Genomic DNA, 23658 nt, shown 5'->3' with positions numbered 1-23658 from the left:
ATACACCTGCAAGTATGGTTTGTATGCTGTGCAGAATTCACTGACGAGTCTTTTTTGCTAATGAAAAAAACTGTACTATAGCAACAAGTGCAGCCAGTAGTAAGTGGAAAAAAAGATGAAATTTCACATGTAAAAAAAATTACTTTGTATGTTTTTGAACTTCCATTGCTACATGTGTTAATCCTGAATCCTTCCTGGTCATGCTGACAAAGTTTTATGAATTTATTTGTAAAAGAATGGTACAGTGGATATTAAAATGTCTTGTAATGCCTCTCCTGCTCCAAGTTGGTCCGTTTGACATCCTACCCCCCTTAATTCCTTTGTTGCCAGCATTGCTTATCTGTCACTATTCCTTTCTTCACAACCTTTTAGCTTCCTATATCTTATTTTCTTACCTGTTTATGAACCCCCCCCCCCCAAAAAAAAAAAAAAAAAAAAAAAAATATCTTATCACATACAGTGCACTTAGCTTTCAGCTCTTATTAACCCATGCACTATGTTTAGTCAGTAATCTCTGTCTTGCGTATTACCCTATCTTCCAAGTTTAAGCTCTCAGGTTTTCAGATCTCGTCCGGTGCAGTCCTCAACCATCAGCCTCTACTTCTCATCCCATGTGGTAGGTCTCTCCTGATCCAGGGTTCTGGGTGACTTTTTCTGGACCCTCCCCGCTTCCTAAACCTCATCAGTCCTTTTCCTTCACCCCTCTTCTTTCTCCTTTAAACCTTGTGCCAGGAGGAGGAGTCAGTGGCTCAAAGAGCTTGCAAATTTCAATACATTTTGGTACGTGTGTTCCACTGGCGCTTTCCGAGTATACTTTTTATCCATCCAATTACATTATATGTTTTCAAAAATTGATTATTTTTGTTAAGGAATCATAGCAACATTGTTTCTTTGAGTGAAGAATGTTGAACCTGTATGTCCAGCATGTAAGTTAAATACATACTTAATTACTGTTCTAACTTCATCATTGGCATGTTCAGAGTTGGCATGCCACAAACCATTTGATCACTGCCAAGGTTTTGGTTTGTCTTGCTACAATCATCTCTCAAATTAGTGGTACGAACATAATAATGATGAATTGAAGGATGACAGTCCTCGTTCATTCAATTCAACAGTAGATGTTTGCACTTACCGCCACAATATTTTAGTTCCTCAAAAGTGTGCAAAGAGACCTTTGTAGGACAGGAGAAAGAGTAAAAGTCTGTTACGAAAATGGTTAGCATTAACAGTGTTCTCAAACATTTTATTATAAGTATTTTATAGAGTACAAAGTTTATAAAAGAAATATATTTCCCATAAAAACTGCATTAAAAATGTATGTAAAAGGAACAGAGTATTCCATCTACCCACTGCCAAAGTAATAATACATCCAAGTTTACAATGTGTTGAGTAGTACACACAACTTGAGGCAACTGCTTGAAAAGCATAAAGTGATAAGCACAAATTAACTAAGATACAAAATGACACCAATTTGTAAGTAAGTGTGTTCTCCTGTATAGAAATTGGGAACAGAAAGGTGTATTCAAAGTGAAGGGGAAATGACAAATTAGACATAAATTCAAGTTAGGAGCAAGGAAAAATGTCAGGGTTCTATTGTACTGAGTAACAAAGTAGGAAGTACAACTGAACAATAGTTTGAATGTATGACTCTTGTTGCCAGGAATGGAAAATATGTGATACCCTCACAGTTTGTTACAAATGGTATACTACAAGAACATTACAATTATTTCATTGTAGCAGAGAAGGAAAGAAAAGGCATTGGTGGGAATCTACTCACTGGAATGAGTCAACCACCATTAAAAACCAAAAACTAACTCTGGACAGATAAAAAGACGAAATTGAAACAAGGACGTTTCTTCTATGTGGTGGGCCTGCAAGTTTGTTATACACCCTTGAAATAGAAATTATTCACTGGAGAGTGGATGTAGAAGCAGCTCATTCAGGTGTTCATATTATTCTTACTGGCCTTTTTTAATAATAGATTTTTTTAAAATTTGTGAGTTATGCTCTTTTCCTTCTCTCTCTCTCTCTCTCTCTCTCTCCTCCCCCCCCCCCCCCCCCCCCCCCACACACACACACACACACACACACACACACACACACACACAGAGAGAGAGAGAGAGAGAGAGAGAGAGAGAGAGAAAGTGCACTTTTCCCCTTGCTGGCAGTACATGATAAAGGAAGCACAAAAAACAGTTCCATTGATTCTGACAAAGCAATTTCAGACCAAATACTTCCTGAATCCACTCACAATACCATTTTCACAGTCCTTTATTCATACATTATTACTGTGTACATGTAACATGCCCTTCTCAACAGTCTCCTTGGGTAATTAAATCCCACACATAAAATTTAAAAGTCAGCATTTGTGATGCACAAGTGGGATATTGTGATGCAAGTGGATCTCCAGTCACAACTCTTAATGATTTAACATAACATTCTCACAATCAGTAAATTATCTTGCAGTTAATAGAGCAACACACATCTGCCAGTGCGAGCTTCACCTTGCTCAACACTAATAAGACTCCTGTGATCGACATTTAAAACAATTTTATAGGTTAATTTGAAATAAAATGCACAATTTTGCTGTTGCTATTTCTTATTCTTCTTGTTTCCTCTCCTTCTTTTAATTCTACATTGACATCAGACTTTAAACCTACAGGCACAGGAAGTGCCGTGCCACCGTTTTTCCCTTTATGGGACAAATGCCCAAATGAAACCACAAATATAAGCTCTGCAAGACATATCAGCTACAGTGCATCGTCACATCACTGCATTTCAGAATATACACTACATTTTAAAGTGGTTAACAAACATCTGTTGCCACATTACTACACATAATATCATAAAAATCTATAAAATCCATTAACAGAGCATAAATCTAAACAGGAAATCCTTTGGGGAAAACATTGCTAGCTGACCCATCCACCAGTATGTTACCCTTTATGTGGTGAAAACTATTATTAGTGGTAACTAAGGGTGTCACACGCTGAGCACAGAAATATAGGGAATCCCTGCGTGCAACTGTTCCAGCTTAAAACAATTATCACCAGGCCAGTACGGGAGTGACGGTTCGAGTCTCGCCCGTGTAGCCTGTGGCAGATCTCTCCAGCTACTTGCAGTGGAACCCTGGTCACTGCTGCCACGTCCTGCCCATCCACCACTTTGTGCTCACATCAGTCTGCCAGAATCATTCGACCCAAAAGTACCCAATTGCGTGGCAATCGACATTTAAACCTATACATGCATGAAATTTCCTGTAAGGAAGAAATAATGCCGCCAATACTGTACCAAATTCTAAAGTGACGAGATTTACTCTCTTTCCACTTGCACTCAGTCTCACTGTACTCCAATTTTCTATATTTCTAAAAAAATTCTCACTGAAATGTTTCTTCCATTTTTGCACACCTCTAGTGTATTCTCCCTTACTGTGTTGTGTTCATTTTGCTTTCTTTCGCACCGAAATCCTATTTCCTAGTTCCCTGACAGTCTGCACAATATTTAAGAGGAAGGAAATTACAAAAAATTCAAATACTAATTGAGGCATCTCGTGGATTTCACTACCTCAATATTATTTTCATTCAGAATTTAAAATAATTTTCTAATATCATACACTTTAAAGCCGTTTCTATTTATACTGGAGGTGAAGACAATAGAAGTATCAGAAAACTTGGAAACCATCCCAGAGGGGGCAAATAATGAAATAAACAAGAGCTAGTAACAGAATAAAAGAAAAATATTTGCATCACAAATTATTTATTCTGATGGGTATAGAAATAAATCATCTAGCTTTTACATGAAGTGACTTCACTGTGACCAGCCATACTTAAGAGAACAAAAAATTTCCCAAAAATATAGAAATATGCAGCATTCAACTCGTACTCTCAAGGGGATAAAAAATTTGCCCGGCACGCACTTTTGAGGGCAGACTGAGGGATCAAACCGCTACCGGCCTGCTGACAATTTCCGACCCAGCCAGAAACCTGCCCACCCTATTCGTCTGACCGGCGGCTCTGCCATGCCGGCGCCTCCATCGCCCCATTCCTGGCATGCACGCCAGTTGCGGGGGCAGATACAGTCGTCCGGTATTGCCCGGCATGCCGCTGCGGCATTCGCCGCTGTGGCGTTCGACGCTCGTTGTACCTGCGGAAGAAGCTCTTGCCGTACTCGAAGCTCGAGATCATGATTGCACACGCCGGTGCCACCTTGACGAGGCGCGGCGTGAGTCCTGCGAACAGCCCACGCATGCCGTGCTGCGAGTAGATGCGGCGCAGAACTTCCGCCATCGAGCTACCTCGCTTCGGGGGATCTGAAACAAGTACGATGGACCTGTGCTGAGCGAAAGGAGTCATAGAGAATGGCATTAAACTTTGCTATCCTAAGCTCAGTTAAAGGGAGCACATTCTGCGGGTCGTAAGAACTCCCTTCCCTATTAGAAATTCATTATATTTATTAATTACAGCTAGCCTCAGTTTGTTAATTTACTCATATACAGGGCAATCGAAAAAGATGCGCACAAGATGAAGGAGCTAACAGAAGAGTCAAAATACGACAACTGTGGAATATGAACTTTTGGTGTTGGAAGTAAAGTGCAAGCTTGGAAATATAAGATAAAAGGATAATCAATGCACCTGTGCCTTAAGAATAGCAAAGCAATGCACAGTTCACTCAGCAATGTAGTGCATTACAGAAGGTGTTCTAATGACTACATTCAATACAAGCATAATATCTTCGCAGAAATTTCTGTTGCACTCTGTTCAGAACATTGAGCACCAAGCGATCTCATCAGATGGTGCAGATATGCTGGTAAGAAGTGTTTCTACATTAGGAATAGCTGTCACATACACGAGGCTTTTGATATGACTCAAAAAAGTATATTATTATTTATACAAGAACAAGAAAGAAGCATCAGATCAGGGCAGGACAGTGGCCAGGCAACATGCAACTGGTTCTCCTTTTCCAATCCAATACCAGAGACAAGTGGTACTGAGTATGTTACATACTTCCACAGAAGTGAGTGCGGGAATTCTGTCTAGTTGCATGCCCATCTGATGGCACACGTTAAGTGGTTCATCCTCAAACAGTTTTGCATGTGCGCATGTGTGCACGCTCACATATTTTTGCAGTTTCACACCGACTTAAGTAGCTCTGAAATGCCAGGAGAAATGTGTCAATCAAACTTGGTACAAATATGACCTGTCTTCCAGAACAACAAAAAATTACTGGGGGTGGAGGTTGGATGATAGGTGCTCCATGTACCACTAGCAATCATAGTGCAGAACTGGGAGGTGAAGTGCTAAAAATATTGGAAGTGACAAACATTATCATCAGATCTATAGTTACAGTGTTACTAGGCTGACCAATGCCAGCTTCGATGGTATTTTGTCCTGGGAGATTTGCTGAGGACGGGGGATTAGGTGGAAGGGGGCAGCATTAACAGTTGTCGAAAACATTAGTGTCGTACCGACAGTATTCGCCGGTACTACACTGAACGATAACGCTACTGGCGACAACTGACCCGTAGGTGGTGGTGGAAACGGACAGATGTGTCCATTACAAGTGTGGAATGTGTGGAGCAATGTCAACCAAATTTGGTGCAAATATCACACATTAGCTGAAAGAGGACAGTGCAGGCTGCCTGGCACCTCCAAGGCAAGTGGTTGGTTTGGGAGTGGGGGTGGCACAGTGGTAACACGAGAAACAACTGAAAATGACTGACAGCACTGTCTTATCTCGAGGCTTTTGGAGTTATTGGGTTTCTACTGACAGCCTCCGTGACATTTCACTACTACTGGAGTGGCAGGGATGGGAATGGAGAGAGAAACAAAAAGGAATAACCGGGTAATCGTTACCCTTCTGTATTTGGAGCACTTTCGGATTCAAAGCTTTCCGAGATAAATCAATTCAGAAATTCCGCATTATTGAGTTATTGTCAAAAATAACTTTCTTCTCTAACTTCAGTTAACAGTATAAAGAGATATTTACAGAATCAATGTTTTTATAACGCAAAAACGTTTTGCCATATTGATGTATTGCAACTGCAAGGACATACTAGTATCTTGAAAGTTTTATGCCAAAATTATATGAACATTTGACAAATGATGCATACACTGCTCCCTGTGAGCTTGTCACATTAAATCCCTAAAAAACTCCGAGCTGCCTTCATCAGGAAAGTAACGGACCGAAAGAGCTGAGAGCTGCACCTATGTATTTAATGTAACAAGCTAACCCGAAAACAATTTTCTACAGCAAATCTACTTAAAACACACACACACACACACACACACACACACACACACACACACTCACTCACTGGAAGGGGTCTGTAGGCCCTTACTATAACTTTGCACTCGACACAGGTCGATAGGGCGAACAATCGATTGTGACGTGTTGAGAGAGCGAGTGTCGTGATGCGCCAGAGAGGTTGGTGGGAATGGTGTGTGTGTGTGTGTGTGTGTGTGTGTGTGTGTTATTGAAATACAGGGTATTTAACTGAGAAGGGTGTCACCATCGCCGTGGTTAGACACCTAAATAATAAATTAAGACCGGGAAAGTGATCAGTGACGTTACTAGTGCCGATATTTGGTTTCGGGTCTACCGCGCCGGCCTAACCTTGGATTGCAGTGTTGGATGCAGTGATGGATTAGCGTGTGACGATAATGGAAAATGAAGAAAGCCTGTGCTGAGATTTGCCGTAATTAGATATGTATGACGAAGGCAGTGGCTGTCTCCTTTTTGTGTTTTGAGCAGAATATAAGTTCGTAATTAGTAAAACTGTGTTGGTGTTTCTTATTACCACACATTCAGTATTATTGTATTGCAGAGGACGAACTGGAAAGTAACAACTTCCGTAGCAGTCAATTCCGATTACCAGCCCCATTAGGTTCACGGTCATGTTAATAATAAATATTGGGCTGCTATTCGATCAGATCAGGTCAGGATAAAAACGGAGGTGTTACAACACACACACGCACACACGCACACACACAAATTAAAGAGAGAGAGAGAGAGAGAGAGAGAGAGAGAGAGAGAGAGAGAGAGAAATAAGAACACTTAAGTAGCAAGCCTTGTTTCTGTACACCACATCAACATCTGGCTATCATTCATTTTGCATATTTACACCACTTCACACCATAAGTATCATATCCAAATTAAGAGGCCAGCTACTTCATTGGAGAATAGGGATAGGGAGCTGCTACTCCTTCAATTGCTTTGAGTAGCAATGATTTTTCTCCTACTGTTAGCTTAATATTTACATGGGCACAATGATATCTGTTATTATTTAACACCAGAAAAAGTAAAGTTATATAGTAATGTCCGCTGGGAGACCCAGAAACGTAGCTTCAGCTGTTTAATCGGAAAAGGGCCTTTGTTCCTCTACGCACAGCGGACCTTTCGCAAGCATCGTACGAGAGTCGTCTCTTAACTGTGTCTACTGTGTGCGAGTGACTAAAGGTAGGCTGCATTTTGTGTAGCACCACAATTGTGTTTTATGACTACGAGAGAGAGGAGAGGTTCAAAACACCGTGCTGACACGAGGCCTCTCATCTCGAATATCACCGACGGGGCCTCCGAGCTAAACGGCTCCACGTGACGGACAAACCGCCGTCGAGAGTGTCGCGTGCCCTCACTTTGTGTGACATTGTGGAACATTTGGGATTTGATCCACAACAAGGGAGCAGAGTTTGCCAAACAGGAACTATACGCCACCAGCACTAGCAGAGCCTTTAGTAAAAACTGGGGTGTAAACCCCAGGAGCGCACACTGGATGTGTGTCTCCGTAACAAAACTATAATAATATACGGGGCTACAGTACAGTGAAATGAAGTGGCTGCCAAGGAGCTCAGAAAGGCGCAGAGATTAGCCTGCCTAACCGTAACACATACAGTTACGATATCCAGAATGCAGTAAATACAGGAACGGTACAGGAAATGCAGGCCAACTATATAATAGTTTTCAGCTGCTTCGACAAACCTTTCGACATAAAGCTGCCGGCAGGAAGCAGTGGAAAAATAGACAACAATACTGCTGGGGCCTGGGTACACGAGGTGCAGCCTAGACCAGAGGGCACGATCTCACTTTGCATTATTTTGGGCAACTATATTTGCACTCAGAGTGCACAGAGAGGAGAATCGACAAAGGTGCTATACGAGTCGCGGTCCCTACATTTGTTAAAACGTACGAGTAGTTCCGAAAACTTCATCGGGCCCCGCGACGAGATCGAAGGTCGTCGCAGAATGCGACGATACCCCGGTGAGGTTAGGAGAAAGCGGCAAGGTAAACCTGCACCGGTAGCTGTTCACTCGGGAACTGGTGGTAATAAACAAGCCGATAGGTTTCCGACACAAAGCAACTGGAAGCCAAATGACGTAAAATATTTGGGTCACTAATTCCTCGAGAGAGTGTGCCTCAGAAAGAACCAGTAAGGTTCACCTACTACTCTTCAAGATTACTGCCTGGCTTTACTAGAATGGCAAGGAGAGATAACCCACAATAAACTTAGTTTCAGTTCGGGTAACAGGGAGCTAGGCCCACTGTTGTTTTGTCCCCCGATTAAATAAAATTAAATACGAGACCACAACTTCCTCCTGAACTGACAGAACACTGGCAGTTGCTCCACCACAGGATTCCAACCCACTACATCTGCCCTGCAGGTGTACCTTAATGACCTCAGCTAAGAAGGTGGGGAATGACAACACCGATCAGTATACGGGTCGGTCAAAAATAAGGAAACACAGCGAGAAATGTGTGCTCAAATGTAAATGCAGATGCTAGTCAAAACTGCACTGCACGTAGTGCTGTCATATTTGACCACGAACAGCGCCTGTACAATGTTCTCAACATTTTGCATTCTGTGTAGTGTGATAGTATCGTGTCGAAGCCGAGTGAAATCGAACGTGGGCAAATTGTCGGTGATCGTATCTTGGGAAGTTCTGTAACCGAGCCAGCCAAAGTGTTCGATGTTTCGAGAGGTAGTGTATTGAAGATCTATACCGAGTACAGGGAAAGCAGGAAATCGTCATCCGCTAAGTCACAATGTGTTCGAAAGCACGTGTCGCGTGACTGTGACGGAAGAGGCCTGTAACAAAAAATAAAAGGATGACAGTTTCAAAAGTCACTGCAGAACTGGAAGCCTGCCTGCACCATAACACGAATGGAGCTCCGTAACCGGGGAATTGCAGGGCAAGCTGGACTTCCAAATCCATCGAGGTGATGCAAAAGCCCGTAACAGGAAAATGTGGTGTCAGAGCAATAAAATCTGAATTGTGGAGCAATTGAAGAAACTAATTTGGTCAGTGAGTCTCGTCTGATACTATTTCTAACTTCTGGCCGACATTACGTACCGAGAGTGAAACACGGCAGGGTGGATCGGTGACGATTTGCGCAGCAATTCTGTGGACCCCGTTACAAGGTCACAGTACTGCAGTGGCCATCGTGTCTATTCCATAGTAGAATGTACGTTCCCCAACGGTGACAATGTGTTCCGAGACGACACGGTGCCATTCACACAGCTTGCATTGTCCGGGACCGGTTTTCTGGGCACGAGGATGAATCGATCTCGATATTCTTGAACCTTTGCAGTCTACTTTGAAGTGCGCACGATCACTATCCACCTCGTACCTGCCACTATTTTCCAGGAAGAATAGTATAAGATTCCCTACAACACCACACATGACCAGTATTTATCCATACAGAGACAAATCTAAACTGTTACGCATGCCAACGGGTTTCCCACAGAGTATTACGAAGATAATGGTAACGCTGTTTCCATATTTTTGTCTGTCTTCAAAAGAGACTTCCCTACACTTAAATTTTTATTGATATTAACAAATTCCCTCTTTTTCATAAATGCTTTCCTTGCTATAGCTAGTCTCCATTTTATATAGTATCTACTTTGGCGTCATTAGTTATTTTACTACCCAAATAGCAAAAGTAATCTTCTAAGAGGCAGTCAAATGGAAATGAGATGGATGAAAAAAAGTAAACTACTTACTATTTCAAAAGCAATCACTGTAACTGTTAGCACATTTATCCCACTGTGATACAAGACAGTCAATGCCTTCACAGAATAATGTTTGTGCTCGCCTTCAGAACCCCGACTGTACCCAGCCGTGCACCCCTTCGTGGACCGGTTAACGAGTTGCCGCGGTCGTTTCGACTACGCTGCAGAAGTTTCACCGGGAAGCCCTTACGCAGCATCCGTACGATCCCATTTTCTTCCCATATTTTTGGAACCCCGAAGAAAGACATTTGTAGCCATCAATGTGCTTTGGAAGAAAGGATGCACCACACTCACATACAATTGTGGTTATGTAGGCAATCGCAAAAATTTCCCACGACGGCACTAACCGTCTTGTCTCACAGTGGGATAAATTCAATAACACTGATAGTCGACAGTGCTGGCAACTTAAAATTTTGAGAAATCCCATACCTTTTGTGTATATGGAGTTTCTCTTCAGTTTAGGTGATACAACGGCTCTATAGAAACACAGAAAAGGGTTTCTCTCTATCACGGCCAGCCAATACATTTTAAGTACAAAATCTTAGCTCACTCTCTTTTGTCAAAAAATGGACAGGTGAGGTTTCTCAATATTCCCATTTAGTTATGGTGATTACTTCTGAAATAATGAACAGTTTACTTACTGTTTTCTTCCCGGCTTGTTTTCTTTTGACAGCCCTTATACTTCTCGGTTCTCATTTCCCGATCTAATCCCTCAGCATCTACCCAATTTTATTCAACTACAGTCCAGTACCCTTGCTTTACTTTTGTTATTGATCACTTTATAATCTCTTCACAACACACTATCCATTCTGTTCAACTGCTCTCGAAAGACACTTGCCATCTCTGGCAGAATTACAATGTCATCATCATATTTCAAAGCTTTATTTCTTCTAACTGAACTTTAACTGCCTTTCCAAATTTCTCGTGTTCCCCTTTATTGCTCAATCGACATATAAATTGAATAGCGTCGGGTGAAACCTACACGCCTGTTCCAGTCCCTTCTTAACAACTGATCCCCTTTCGTATCATTCGATTCTTACGACTGCAGTTTGGTTTCTGCATAGTTAGAAATGATCTTACACTCATAGTGTTTAATCCTTGCTACCTTCAGAATTTCAGAGAGTAATTGTAAACGAGTTGTGGGAGTCACTAAGAGTGAGTAGTTAGAACTGCAATGTTGCACAATGTGTGCACGCAGAAGGGTAGCTCAACGCCAGCAGAGATGCTACGAGGCAGGAGACTACATGACCAGCTGTAAAGCAGCTCCTGGGAGGAACAGAAGTCTGGAGAACAGTGCAGCATCATGTGGGAGGCGCATAATGCGTGCCTTTATAAGTGCTGCTCCCAGTGCTGGTAGATATTCTGCACTCGGTCTGCTTCAGGCGACGGACCAGAGTTACTCTCGCCCCTTGGCGGGGGTCTGTTTCTTGTGGCACTTACGATTGACAACACAGTCAGTGTGTTAGCACCACATTTGAGAGTAGTTTCCTATTCTACTTTGTTGTCGAGTCTGTCATTTACCAGAATTTCTCATCCTTCTGCCACCAAATTTCCCTACCTGCAAATATTCCAACTTCTATTCTCAGACACCAGATATTCTAATCAATAATGCTTGCCTTTCTTCAAGCTATCGAGATATCTGGGGTCACCCAAAGTGGTCTTGGGCCCTCTGCAATTCTGGACCTATAAAAATGGTTTAGGAGACAATACAAGCAGGCTTCTCAAATTGTCTGCCGACATTGCTGTCGTTTACTGAACAGTAAAGTCATCAGAAGATCAAATCCAACTGCAGTATTATTTAGACACAACGCCTGCACAGCGTAAACAGTGGTAACTGATGATAAACAATAAAATGTAAGGTCCTTCACAAGAGTACCAGAGAAAAAAAAATAAACCATTAACTCTCAGTTCCATGATAAACCTCACAAATTTAAAGTCAGTTGATTCAGCTAAATACCTAGGTCCTTGAACATATTCCCACTTCAAATATAATAAATTTTCTTGTGACTGAAGCTTATGTCCAAGAATCAGCACAGTTCTAGAAAGCATCACTCATGCACAACTCAGCTTGCCATTTTCTCTCAACACTGCAAACTATGAATGAAGGGCAACAGGCAGATTCAAAATGTCTACATTTCTGGAAAGCATCGGACACGGTGCCCCACTACAGGCTGTTAACAAAGGTACCAGCACATGGAGCAATTATGCAAATTGCTCAAATACTTTTTAAGTTGGAGAACCCAGTATATTGTCCTCAATGGCAAATGTTCACCAGAGACAAAGGTATTATCAGGAGTGCCCCTGAAAGTGTTACAGACCGCTAGCATTTTCTGCATACATAAATGTTTTGGTGGACTGGGAGGGCAACAATCTGTTGCTGTTTGCTGACAATGCTGCGGCGTACGGGAAGGTGTCAGAGTTGAGTGACATCAGGAGGGTACAAAATGACTTAGACAAAATTTCTAGCTGGTGTGATGAAAGGTAGCTGACTCAGAATGTACAAAAATATAAATTTATGCAGATAAATAGGAAAAACAAACCCACAATATTTGGATAGAGCATTTGTAGTGTCCTGCCTGACACAGACACGTTATTTAAATATCTGTGTGTAATATTAAAAAGCAATACAAAATGGAACAAGCATGTGAGCACTGTGATAGCCATGCAAGTTGTCGACTTCGGTTTATTGAGAGAATTTTAGGAAAGTGTGGTTCACTTGTAAAGAAAACTGCATACAGGACACTGGTGTGACATACTCTTGAGTACTGTTTGAGAGTTTGGGATCCATACCAGGTAGGATTAAAGGAAGATAAAGGAAGACATCGAAGCAATTCAAAGGTGGGCTGCTAGATTTGTTACCGGTAGGTTCGAACAACAAATGTTATGGATATGCTTCGGGAACTCAAATGGGTATCTCTGTAAGGAAAGTGACATTCTGTATGAGGAATATTATTGAGAAAATTTAGAGACCTGGCATCTGAAGCTGACTGCTGAACAATTCAACTGTCGCCAACATACATTGCACATAAGGATCATGAAGATAAGATACAAGAAATTAAGGCTCATGTGGAGACAGCCACTCTATTTGTGAGTGGAACAGGAAACAAAACGACTAGGTGGTATAGGGTACCCTCCGCCATGTGCCGTATGGTGGTTTGTGGAATATCTATGTAGATATTAGTGTAGGGATTACAATAACAAATAACTTAAACAGGGACAAGCACACAGCAAATATTGTGGGGAAGGTGAACCAAAGACTGTTTGTTTGGCAGAACACTTAGAAAATGCAACAGATCTACTAAAGAGACTGACAACACTATACACGTCCATCGTCTTCTGTATATTGCTATGTGGTATGAGATCCTTACCAGATAGGATTGATGCAGGACTTCAAAAAAGTTCACAGGAGGACAGCACATTTTCTATTATTGTGACATGAGGCAGAGAGGGGGCAGACAGAGTGGGGGGAGGGGGCAGACAGAGTGGGGGGAGGGGGCAGACAGAGAGGGGGGGAGACAGAGAGGGGGGGGAGACAGAGAGGGGGGGAGACAGAGAGGGGGGGGAGACAGAGAGAGGGGGGGAGACAGAGAGAGGGGGGGAGACAGAGAGAGGGGGGGAGACAGAGAGAGGGGGGGAGACAGAGAGAGGGGGGGAGACAGAGAGAGGGGGGGAGACAGAGAGAGGGGGGGAGACAGAGAGAGGGGGGGAGACAGAGAGAGGGGGGGAGACAGAGAGAGGGGGGGAGACAGAGAGAGGGGGGGAGACAGAGAGAGGGGGGGAGACAGAGAGAGGGGGGGAGACAGAGAGGGGGGGAGACAGAGAGGGGGGGAGACAGAGAGGGGGGGAGACAGAGAGGGGGGGAGACAGAGAGGGGGGGAGACAGAGAGGGGGGGAGACAGAGAGGGGGGGAGAGAGGGGGGGAGAGAGAGGGGGGAGAGGGAGGGGGGAGAGGGAGGGGGAGAGGGAGGGGGGAGAGAGAGGGGGGAGAGAGAGGGGGGAGAGAGAGGGGGGAGAGAGAGGGGGGAGAGAGAGGGGGGAGAGAGAGGGGGGAGAGAGAGGGGGGAGAGAGAGGGGGGAGAGAGAGGGGGGAGAGAGAGGGGGGAGAGAGAGGGGGGAGAGAGAGGGGAGAGAGAGAGGGGGGAGAGAGAGGGGGGAGAGAGAGGGGGGAGAGAGGGGGGGGAGAGAGAGGGGGGAGAGAGGGGGGGAGAGAGAGGGGGGAGAGAGAGGGGGGGAGAGGGGGGGAGAGAGGGGGGGAGAGAGGGGGGGAGAGAGGGGGGAGAGAGGGGGGGAGAGAGGGGGGGAGAGAGGGGGGGAGAGAGGGGGGAGAGAGGGGGGAGAGAGGGGGGAGAGAGGGGGAGAGAGGGGGGAGAGAGGGGGGAGAGAGGGGGGAGAGAGGGGGGAGAGAGGGGGGAGAGAGGGGGGAGAGAGGGGGGAGAGAGGGGGGAGAGAGGGGGGAGAGAGGGGGGAGAGAGGGGGGAGAGAGGGGGGAGAGAGGGGGGAGAGAGGGGGGAGAGAGGGGGGAGAGAGGGGGGAGAGAGGGGGGAGAGAGGGGGGAGAGAGGGGGGAGAGAGGGGGGGAGAGAGGGGGGGAGAGAGGGGGGGAGAGAGGGGGGAGAGAGGGGGGGAGAGAGGGGGGGAGAGAGGGGGGAGAGAGGGGGGAGAGAGGGGGGGAGAGAGGGGGGGAGAGAGTTGGGGAGAGAGTTGGGGAGAGAGGGGGGAGAGAGGGGGGAGAGAGGGGGGAGAGAGGGGGGAGAGAGGGGGGAGAGAGGGGGGAGAGAGGGGGGAGAGAGGGGGGAGAGAGGGGGGAGAGAGGGGGGAGAGAGGGGGGGAGAGAGGGGGGAGAGAGGGGGGAGAGAGGGGGGCAGAGGGGGGGGGAGAGGGGGGGAGAGAGGGGGGCAGAGGGGGGGGAGAGGGGGGGAGAGAGAGAGAGAGAGAGAGAGATGGATGATGATGCACTAGTTCGGGTGGCTATCATTAAAAAAAAAAGACTGTCGCGGCAAGTTCTTTTCACTAAATTTCAACCACCAACTTTCTCCACCAGAAGTGAAAATACGAAGCCTATCCAGAAAATAGATTACATTTTTGCCTGCAGCAAAAATGGCGGGGGCCAGTGCCGAGTGTTTATTCGTTCAGTTGGTATCCAGCCTTACCGGCATGAGGTTTGTGTCACTTTCCTTTATTTCAAAATAAAAGTTTTAAATATATGCTGAAATTTAAAATCCCCTAGTTGTGAAGTGCGGTCGGTAATAAAGTTTTTGGTTGGGGATAAAAACATAAACTGACTGAAATTTAAAGGCACATGTGTTAGGTGTATGGAAACAATGTAATCACTGAATGTGGAGTGTGCCAGTGGCGTGTAAGGTTTAAAAGTGGCCAAACTAATGTTCACAATGAAGAACGAGGTGGACAACCAAGCACTGTGACTGACGAACTGGTCGCAAAAACGAATGAAGATGCAAGAAAGCCGCCAAGTCAAAGTGACAGCTCTTGTTCAGTTACATTGGAAAACTTGAGAAAAGCAATTCAGAATAAGTGTAAGGAAAGTTGAGCTTAAAAATTTTTGTTCTCACACGGCAACATTCATTCACTCTGTACACAGCAAATCACACTTGAGAAGTAATCTATACTTTCAAGTGGGAGGCGTTTCCTCATCTGTCATACACTCCAGATCTCGCACCCAATGACTACCACCTATGTCCAACCACGAAGATGTGGATCACAATGCAACTGTGGGAAGATGTGACTGTTTTAAATGTCAGGAGGCACAATATTATCACAATGTAATTTCAAAGCTCGTTCACCGCTATTGCAAGTGCTCAAATTTGTGTGGAGACTGTAATGAAAAGTATCGCTTTCGAAAGAATAAAATAATCTTTTCCTATACTATTTTCTAAATACCAAAACGTAACCTGCTTTCTGGATAATCTTTGTACTTTGTGGGCTCCCACATACAGAGAAATGACTTTTATAATAAAATAAGAGAAATCAGATGATGTATGAGAAGGCTTAGGTGTCGACTTTTCTCATGAGCTATTCAAGAGTGGAACAGCTGTGAAATCCATCCTACAGTATCTTAACTCTCATCACATCTTCATTTACTTTCTGTACTCTTTCTAGAATACTGTCTTCAAATTCATTTTCCTTGGATAGCGCCTCTATATACTTCTTTGCTTGGGGCTGGTTTTCCATATGAGCTCTTGATATACATACAGCTACTTTTCTTTTCTTCAAAGATCTCTCTAACTTTTCCATAAGCAGCATCTATCTTTCCCAGTCATGCATACTTCTGCAGCTTTTCATTTCTCCCATAGCCATCGCTGCTTTGCCATTTGCACTTCCTATCAGCCTTGTTTTTTATATGTCTGAATTCCCATTTATCTACTCCACTTTCCTCCTCCTCCTCCTCCTCCTCCTCACGGCATTACAACAAGTTTCCTCCATTCTGCCCTCTCCTGTGCGGTTTTCCACCATCCTCGGACTCAGAGATTTTATATCTTCTCCCACATCATCTATCCACCGTTTTTGTGGCCTTCCTCTGTCTTCTTCCAGTTGGCCTCCATTCAAAAATCTTTTTAGTCATTCTTCCAGTATCCATCCTGAGGACATGCCCAAGCCAGGCTATTCTTCTGCTTTTATAATTCTTATGATGTCAGCTCCTCGTATGAGGCGGTCTAGCTCAGTATTCGTTCTAGATCTCCAGAAACCATTATTATCCTGAACTGCCCCATAGATCTTACACAGCACTCTACGTTCAAATATCCTTAGCTGTTGCTTATCGAGACGCATTAGTGTCCAGTGTTTCACATCCGTAGGTTACAACTGGACTGATGATGACCTTATATAGTTGCAGCTTCAGCTGCCTATTTTATAAACTAGAGGCCAACAATTTCTTAAACATGTGGAAGCATCTATTACCACTTAGGATGCGCAGTTTTATTTCATTTGACATGGAATTTGAGCTGTTAATATTGGAGCACAAATAGTCAAACTTCTGCACATGTTCAAAGTTGAAAATGTCTGCTGCTAATCTATCCAAGTTGTTATTTTCTTTCCTAGTGAAATTCATGTACTTGGTCTTTATTTAATTAATAGAAAGGCCTCTAGATCCTGTGACTTCTTTCAGCTCATATATTGTCCTCTATAGTGATACCCTTCCTCTACTAATAATTGCTACATCAGCATATGCACATATCTGAGTCAACTTTGCGCCTATGTAACCAGATATCTGAAGCTTCCGCGTGGCTGCTTCAAGAGTATGATTGAGAAGCATTGTAGAGAGTGCATCCCCTTGTCTGACTCCTTTACTAATGCTAAACCAATTGCTCAGTTCCCCATACCCTCGCACTGCAGCACTTGCTTGAATAAGTGAGACATACTTCAATGGTAGACTGAGCAGCAGCAAATCATTTAGCATTTGTGCTCTATCGAGACAATCAAAGGCCTGCTTGAAGTCTACGTAGAGGTTATTAAGCTCAATGTTAATAAGGCATACTCTTATGCCTTTTCATGTATTTGCCTCAACACAAATATCTGGTATCTTGTTGATCTATTAGGTCAAAATCCACACTGATACTTCCCCATAATCTCTTCTGCATATGGTGCTAATCTGTTGTAGATAATACTAGAGAAGATCTTGTAGGTTACATTCAGCAGGGTAATTCCTTAGTAATTTGAACATCAGATCTTGTCTCCTTTTTTGTGTATTGGTTGGATTACACCTAAATTCCAATCTTCTGGGATTCTTTCCCGATTCCGTACAAACTTTATCTGCTTATGAAGATCAGTTCCCCCATTTTTTAGCAGCTCTGCAGTTATTTCGTCAGTTCCTGGTGCTTTATAATTTTTTTAAACAATGCACTACCTTCCGTACTTCATCTAATGTTAATTCTTCTATTTCTGGATCTACGGTGTAATAGAGTGGATCCTCATTCTTGGTAGGATTGCCCTCCAAAATTCCCTTGAAATATTCTCTCCATCTGTCCAGAACATCTTGTTTATCTGTCAGCAAATTTCCCTCTTTGTCCTTACAAGCTGTTACTTTTGGTCTACTATATTCTTGAGTTCCTTCTTTAATTTTCTTGTAGAATTTTCTGCTTTCATTCCTCTTCCATCTCCTCTATCTTTCTCTTCATGGCTTCTCTTTTTTCCTCCTGCATAACCTTGCTGCCTCTATTCTCTTTTCATTATATAATGCCTGATTTGATGTAGTATCCCACTGCAAGCATTTGAGTCTAGCTTCCTTTTTCTGTTCCACTGCCTGCCTACATTCATCATCATATCAGTCTTCATTCCTACGTCTCCCTGCTCCCCCCAGTATTTCATGTCCTGTTGTCCTAATGGCATCTTTAATAGAGTTCGATTCTTTGTCTGTATCATCTCCACCATCTTTTGTTTATAACTCCTGTCTCAAACTTTTCTGGTACTATCTTTCTGTTGTTCTACATTCCATTTCTTTACTCTTGTACCACTTCCTCTGGCAACCATGGCAAGTTTCTGTCTCATTTTGGCTCCTACTAGGTAATGCTCAGAATCAGAATCAGGTCCTCAGAAAGTGTGCACATTTTCCATAATGGATACCCACCTCTTTGATATCAATATACGGTCTATTTGGTTTGCGTCATTTGTTCCTGGTATTTTCCATGTCCCTTTGTAGATATTTTTCCTTGGAAAACAGGTACTTACTGCCTTCAACTTGTTTGCAGAAGCAAACTAGCCAACCTTCATACCATCATTATTAGTTTCATCATGCAGACTTTCCTTCCTAAACACACTTTTGAACATCTCTTCCTTTCCCAGTTTTGCATTATAGTCACCAAGAACTATTTTGGATTCATATCTGGGTATTCTGTCACACACCTCCTGTTGTTAATCATAGAAGATGTCCGCAGTGTCTTCATCTGATTCTTCCGTTGGTGCATATACATTCATGAAGGTCACATTGTGAAATTTGCCTTTCATATGCAGAGTACATATTCTTTCATCATATGGGGTGAAAGCAATAATTGATCCTTTGAGACTATAAACCCACCTCCATACTCCCCTCGTCTTTCGTCTTTCCCTGAATAGTACATGGAGAATTTCTGGTTCCCTTCCACCTGATTTCCTGCAGTGCAACAACTCCCATTCCATACCTTAGCACTTCTTCTGAAACACTATTCATCACTCGTGTTTGCAACAGTGTACACTTGTTCCACGTTCCCAATTTAAGCACCGATAAATCCATATTCCTGTTTCCTGGCATAGTTTCTCTACTTAGGGGCCGTTCAGCATTTCTTGTTGAATTATTTGCAAGAATAGATTTTTTACAAGACAGGGGTATCAACCCTACACTCAATCCCCAAGCTGGAGGACCAGGCTTTGATTTCAGGGTTAGCTCCCCCTAGAGGGGTTGACGATCTAAGCTATAGAGTCCCTCCAACCCTATGGTGTGGGAGACACTTTGTCTGGCTCCTCAGTCAAGACCACTCCAGCTTGGGTGACCCTGCCAGTAGCTATGCTGCCCCCGTACAGCTCTCTACCTCTTCAGAACACACAAACCCTCCCATCCAGCATTGAAGGTGCCTAAGATAAGACGGTGTCCCCAGGGAGGGGATCTGCTCCACTAACTGTGTTGTATATTTGCTCCTTTCAGCAATTAAATTCAATATATCATGTGTTGCTGAAGTATTTCAACTGGGTCTTCGTCTTTCCGCCTAGACGATTCTGTGTTGTTTCCACAAACTTACCCCAGTCACCTTCTACTGTATTCCTTTCCCCCTGTTGCAGTCAATTGCTGGCGAGCGTCTCCTTTGAAACTGTCAAAAACTTTTGGTTCTTTCAACTGATAAAGGTCCCATCTCCTTAATGCCCCACCTTTCTGCAATTTCTTCAGTTTTAATATGCAGGTTCATTATCAAATTATTGTCAAAGCCCACATATGCCCCTGGAAATGTCTTACAGTTTAAAATCTGGCTTCACAATCTTTGCTTATCATTATATAATAAATCTGAAACCTTTTGCCACCAGATCACTCCCCAGTGTATATATCTGCAAAGATTAAATAGTGTTCAGCGCAAAATTCTACCTGGATGTTTCCTCTTTCATTCATCTACTCACGGAGTTCTACAATAAATATTCGTTTTAGATGTATTTAACAGTAAAATATTGTTTGGCTCATGTTTTAACATTGTGTTCTTTCAACACTAATGAGTGGAATATGGCCGAAGAATAAAAATGAAAAACAATTAAACAAAAATCAATATTGATCAAATGAACACACAGACATAGAAGGTGAATGAATAGCTCTGACGGATGATACAAGTGAAGGCAACAGTTCATCAAACAGGCAAAAAACAAGACCTAGTAGAAGTACTTCAGTACCATGTGGTAAGTATGCTAATTTCAACTGATGAAAGAAGAAAATATAAAACACATTAGGTGGAGAAGGCAAATGGGAAACAAACTTATAAAAAATGAGATTGACAGGCATTGCAAAATGGGCAAAGAAGGAATGTCTACAAGAGAAAAACAAATCTGTACGAGCAGACTTGACTGGGGATGAATAGATCCTGCCAGTAGGAAAATTAACCATTTCGTGACCAAATTCACTAAAATTTCGCATACTATTGTAAAAACTGGTTTCCTGCCTTTGGTAAGGATACAATTACATCACCAAATATAATATATAAATATTAAATTTATACAAAAATAAGAACAAAGGAAATTCTCTACATACAATGGCTGTATGGAAAACCATTAAATAATTTTAAAAGTGTTTTTTTTATTATTTTTTTTAAGAAAATATATGCACAAATCTGTAAATTTCTAGCAAACAATGTAAAAAAAGACAAACACCTTCATTGAGTTTATCTGTTGCCCAGAGAGAAAAAAAAATTACATAAAACCACCAAAACACAAGGCACACAATGCACAGCCGACTCTGGCTCCAAACATACATTCGCCACTAGACTGGAGCACCACGCAGATGTGGGACTTTCATATCCCTGTGAACTCAGGGAAAGAAACTTTTGTGTGGGACACAAATGACCTTCTGGTCACAAAAATGTGAAGATGTCTTTTGGAGAAAAGGCAAACAGCTGTATGAATATCAAGAGCTCAGATGGTAAGCAAGTAGTGAGCAAAGAAGGGAAGGGCTATACAAGGAAAATTAACTTAAATACAACATTACGGAAAGGAGACAGGAAGTAGACGAAGATAAGAACGGAGATGTGATACTGCGGGAAGAATTTGATAGAACACCGAAAGACCAAAAAAATCCACACGGAGTAGAAGACATTCCCTCAGATTTAATAATAATCAGAGACAATGAATCATAACAAAACTGGAGCTTACGGGCAGACAATGCCGAATTTATCAGCAATCTCATAACAGAAATATTCCACATAGTATGCAAGATATACGAGACAGGCAAAATATCCTTAGACTTTGAGAAGAATATAGCAATTGCAATCCCAAAGAAAGCAGATGTTGACAGATGTGCATATTACTGAACTGTCCGCTTCATACTTCACAGTTGCAAAATACCAGTGCAAATTATTTACAAAAGGAAGGAAAAACTGGTGAACACGAAGTTTAGGAAAATCAGTTTGGGTTCTGGATAAATTTAGGAACTCATAGCAATACTTATCTTAAAACATAGGTTGAAAGAAGACAAACCTATGACTACAGCATTTGTAGATTTAGAGAAAGATTTTCACAGTGTTGACTGGAATACACTCTCAACAGGGATGAAATACACGAAGTGGAAGGTTATTCACAACTTCTGTAGAAACCAAATGGCAATTAGGAACTGGATATACGAATAGGAAGCAGAAATTCAGGAGGTAGAGAGACAGGGTCACAGCCTAACTTCGGTGTTACACCGTACGTACTGCGAGTAAGCAGTAGAGGAAATAAAGGAGTAATTTGGGAAGGGAATTTATGTTCAGGGAGGAGAAATCAAAATTTTGAGGTTTGCTGATTACATTCCAATTGTGTCAGACACAGCAAAGGATTTGGAAGTGCAGTGTCTCGAAAATAAGGATATAAGATGAACACCGACAGAAGTAAAATAATGGCAAAGAAATGTAGTCGAGTAAAACTGTGCAAGATTACGAGTTCTGCTCTTTGGCAGTGAAGTAACTGACACTATCCGAAGAGGGAAGATATAAAATGCAGTCTGGAAGTAGGGAGAACATGTTTTCTGAAAATGATAAATCTGATAAGAGTGAATATAAATTTAAATGTTCGGAAGTCTATGCCGAAGGTATTTGTCCGGAGCGCTATCTCTTACACGTGCGAAATGTGCACGATAAACACTTCACACGAGAAGACAATAGATGCTCTCGAAATGTGATACTGTACTGAAGGATGCTGAACTGCTGAGGGTCGGATAGAATAACTAATGAGCAAATACTGAATCAAACTGGGAGACAAAAGAGATTTATTGTACAACCTGAATAGGCCAATCGTCGAGCGTTACCAACATTTGACTACACTAACAGGTTCAACTGCACGTATGTTGCAGTGATCGGTCAGAGTCGATAAGTTTGCAAAGCACTGACTAGTATAAGTAGTTGCATCAAACCAGTCTTCGGGTCGAACACGACACAACAACAATGACAACGACAACAGGCTCACTATCGAGTACAAATGTAGTCCTCGAAAATGGAGTTGTAGCTCCAAAACACATTGAGTTTAAACAGGGTAACGAAGTAATAGTATCTGACTATGGCGCATTATTAGCAAAAATATCCCTAACCTAACAAACAATCTGCACCCAAGTACAACAGTATGCCATATTTTTGGCTGACAGACTTGACACATCTTAAAGATCTCCCCACCCAGGCCTGCTGTGTGGATGCAGCCAGCACTCACACACACACACACACACACACACACACACACACACACACACACAGCTCTCCTGGCCATTTTGCAAACTTTACACGCATCAGTGTTGCTGCTTCTCAGTCTTCCGGACTGTAAGCGGGACTATATGATATATGACCCGAATGCATCAACTTAAATGTAGTGCCTCGTACAATTCCGCAGCTCTCGTCGTCTTTTATTTTACGTATTAGCAATACGAACACGGTTAACGAACACTGTCTTTTACATAGTGTCGTACGGTTTCCTTTTCTTTTACACAGAGACTTATCTCAGTACGTCGGCAACCGTAACCCCTCGGCAGCTCACGGTCGGCTCTGCCAGCTCTCGATCGCGGGGCCCCGTGTACGATTCCCGGCCGCGTCGGGGATTTTCTCCACTCGGGACGTACGTGTTGTCGCCGGTGCACCGGTCGCTGAAGTGGTGTCGACTGCAAAGACTCGCAATTGGTGCCCTAACACATTGGAAGGGGCCTCCCAGTTAACAGTGCAATATACACATATGTGGTAGCAGTAACACACTACGGATTGGAAAAACCGACCGGTTAAATCTGGTATTGATATTTTAGTTTTGAATAACCAATATTTTTTAGTATTTGTTTGGCCTCGGTTAAAACAGGTGGTTTTTTTAATTTTTTACTAATAACGAGGTAAAAAAACTGAAATATCAATTTAGCCACAGCATCAGTGCTAAGATTTTCGGTTTTTAAAAAACTTTTTTTTTACAAAAGAGAGTAATTTTTATCTGCAAAATTTCCATTGCTTTGAAATATTGCATTATAATAGAAAA

General features: G+C 42.8%; 1 protein-coding gene across 2 annotated transcripts in view; it reads right to left on the bottom strand.

The window, feature by feature from the left end:
- Positions 1 to 2066: 2066 nt before the first annotated feature.
- The window catches only part of LOC126215092 (probable mitochondrial glutathione transporter SLC25A40), a 96189-nt gene continuing 74597 nt past the window's right edge, over positions 2067 to 23658 (bottom strand). For both annotated transcript variants that reach the window (XM_049941738.1, XM_049941739.1), the window contains one exon: positions 2067 to 4309. In XM_049941738.1, the coding sequence (XP_049797695.1) occupies positions 3993 to 4309 (317 nt within the window). In that variant the 3' untranslated portion in view covers positions 2067 to 3992. The remainder of the gene's footprint in view (positions 4310 to 23658) is intronic.

Source organism: Schistocerca nitens, chromosome 12 (genome assembly GCF_023898315.1).
Source record: "Schistocerca nitens isolate TAMUIC-IGC-003100 chromosome 12, iqSchNite1.1, whole genome shotgun sequence".
NCBI classification, from domain to species: domain Eukaryota; kingdom Metazoa; phylum Arthropoda; class Insecta; order Orthoptera; family Acrididae; genus Schistocerca; species Schistocerca nitens.
Note: the sequence above shows the minus strand (reverse complement) of the source record. Positions and strands in the feature narration are given on the sequence as shown.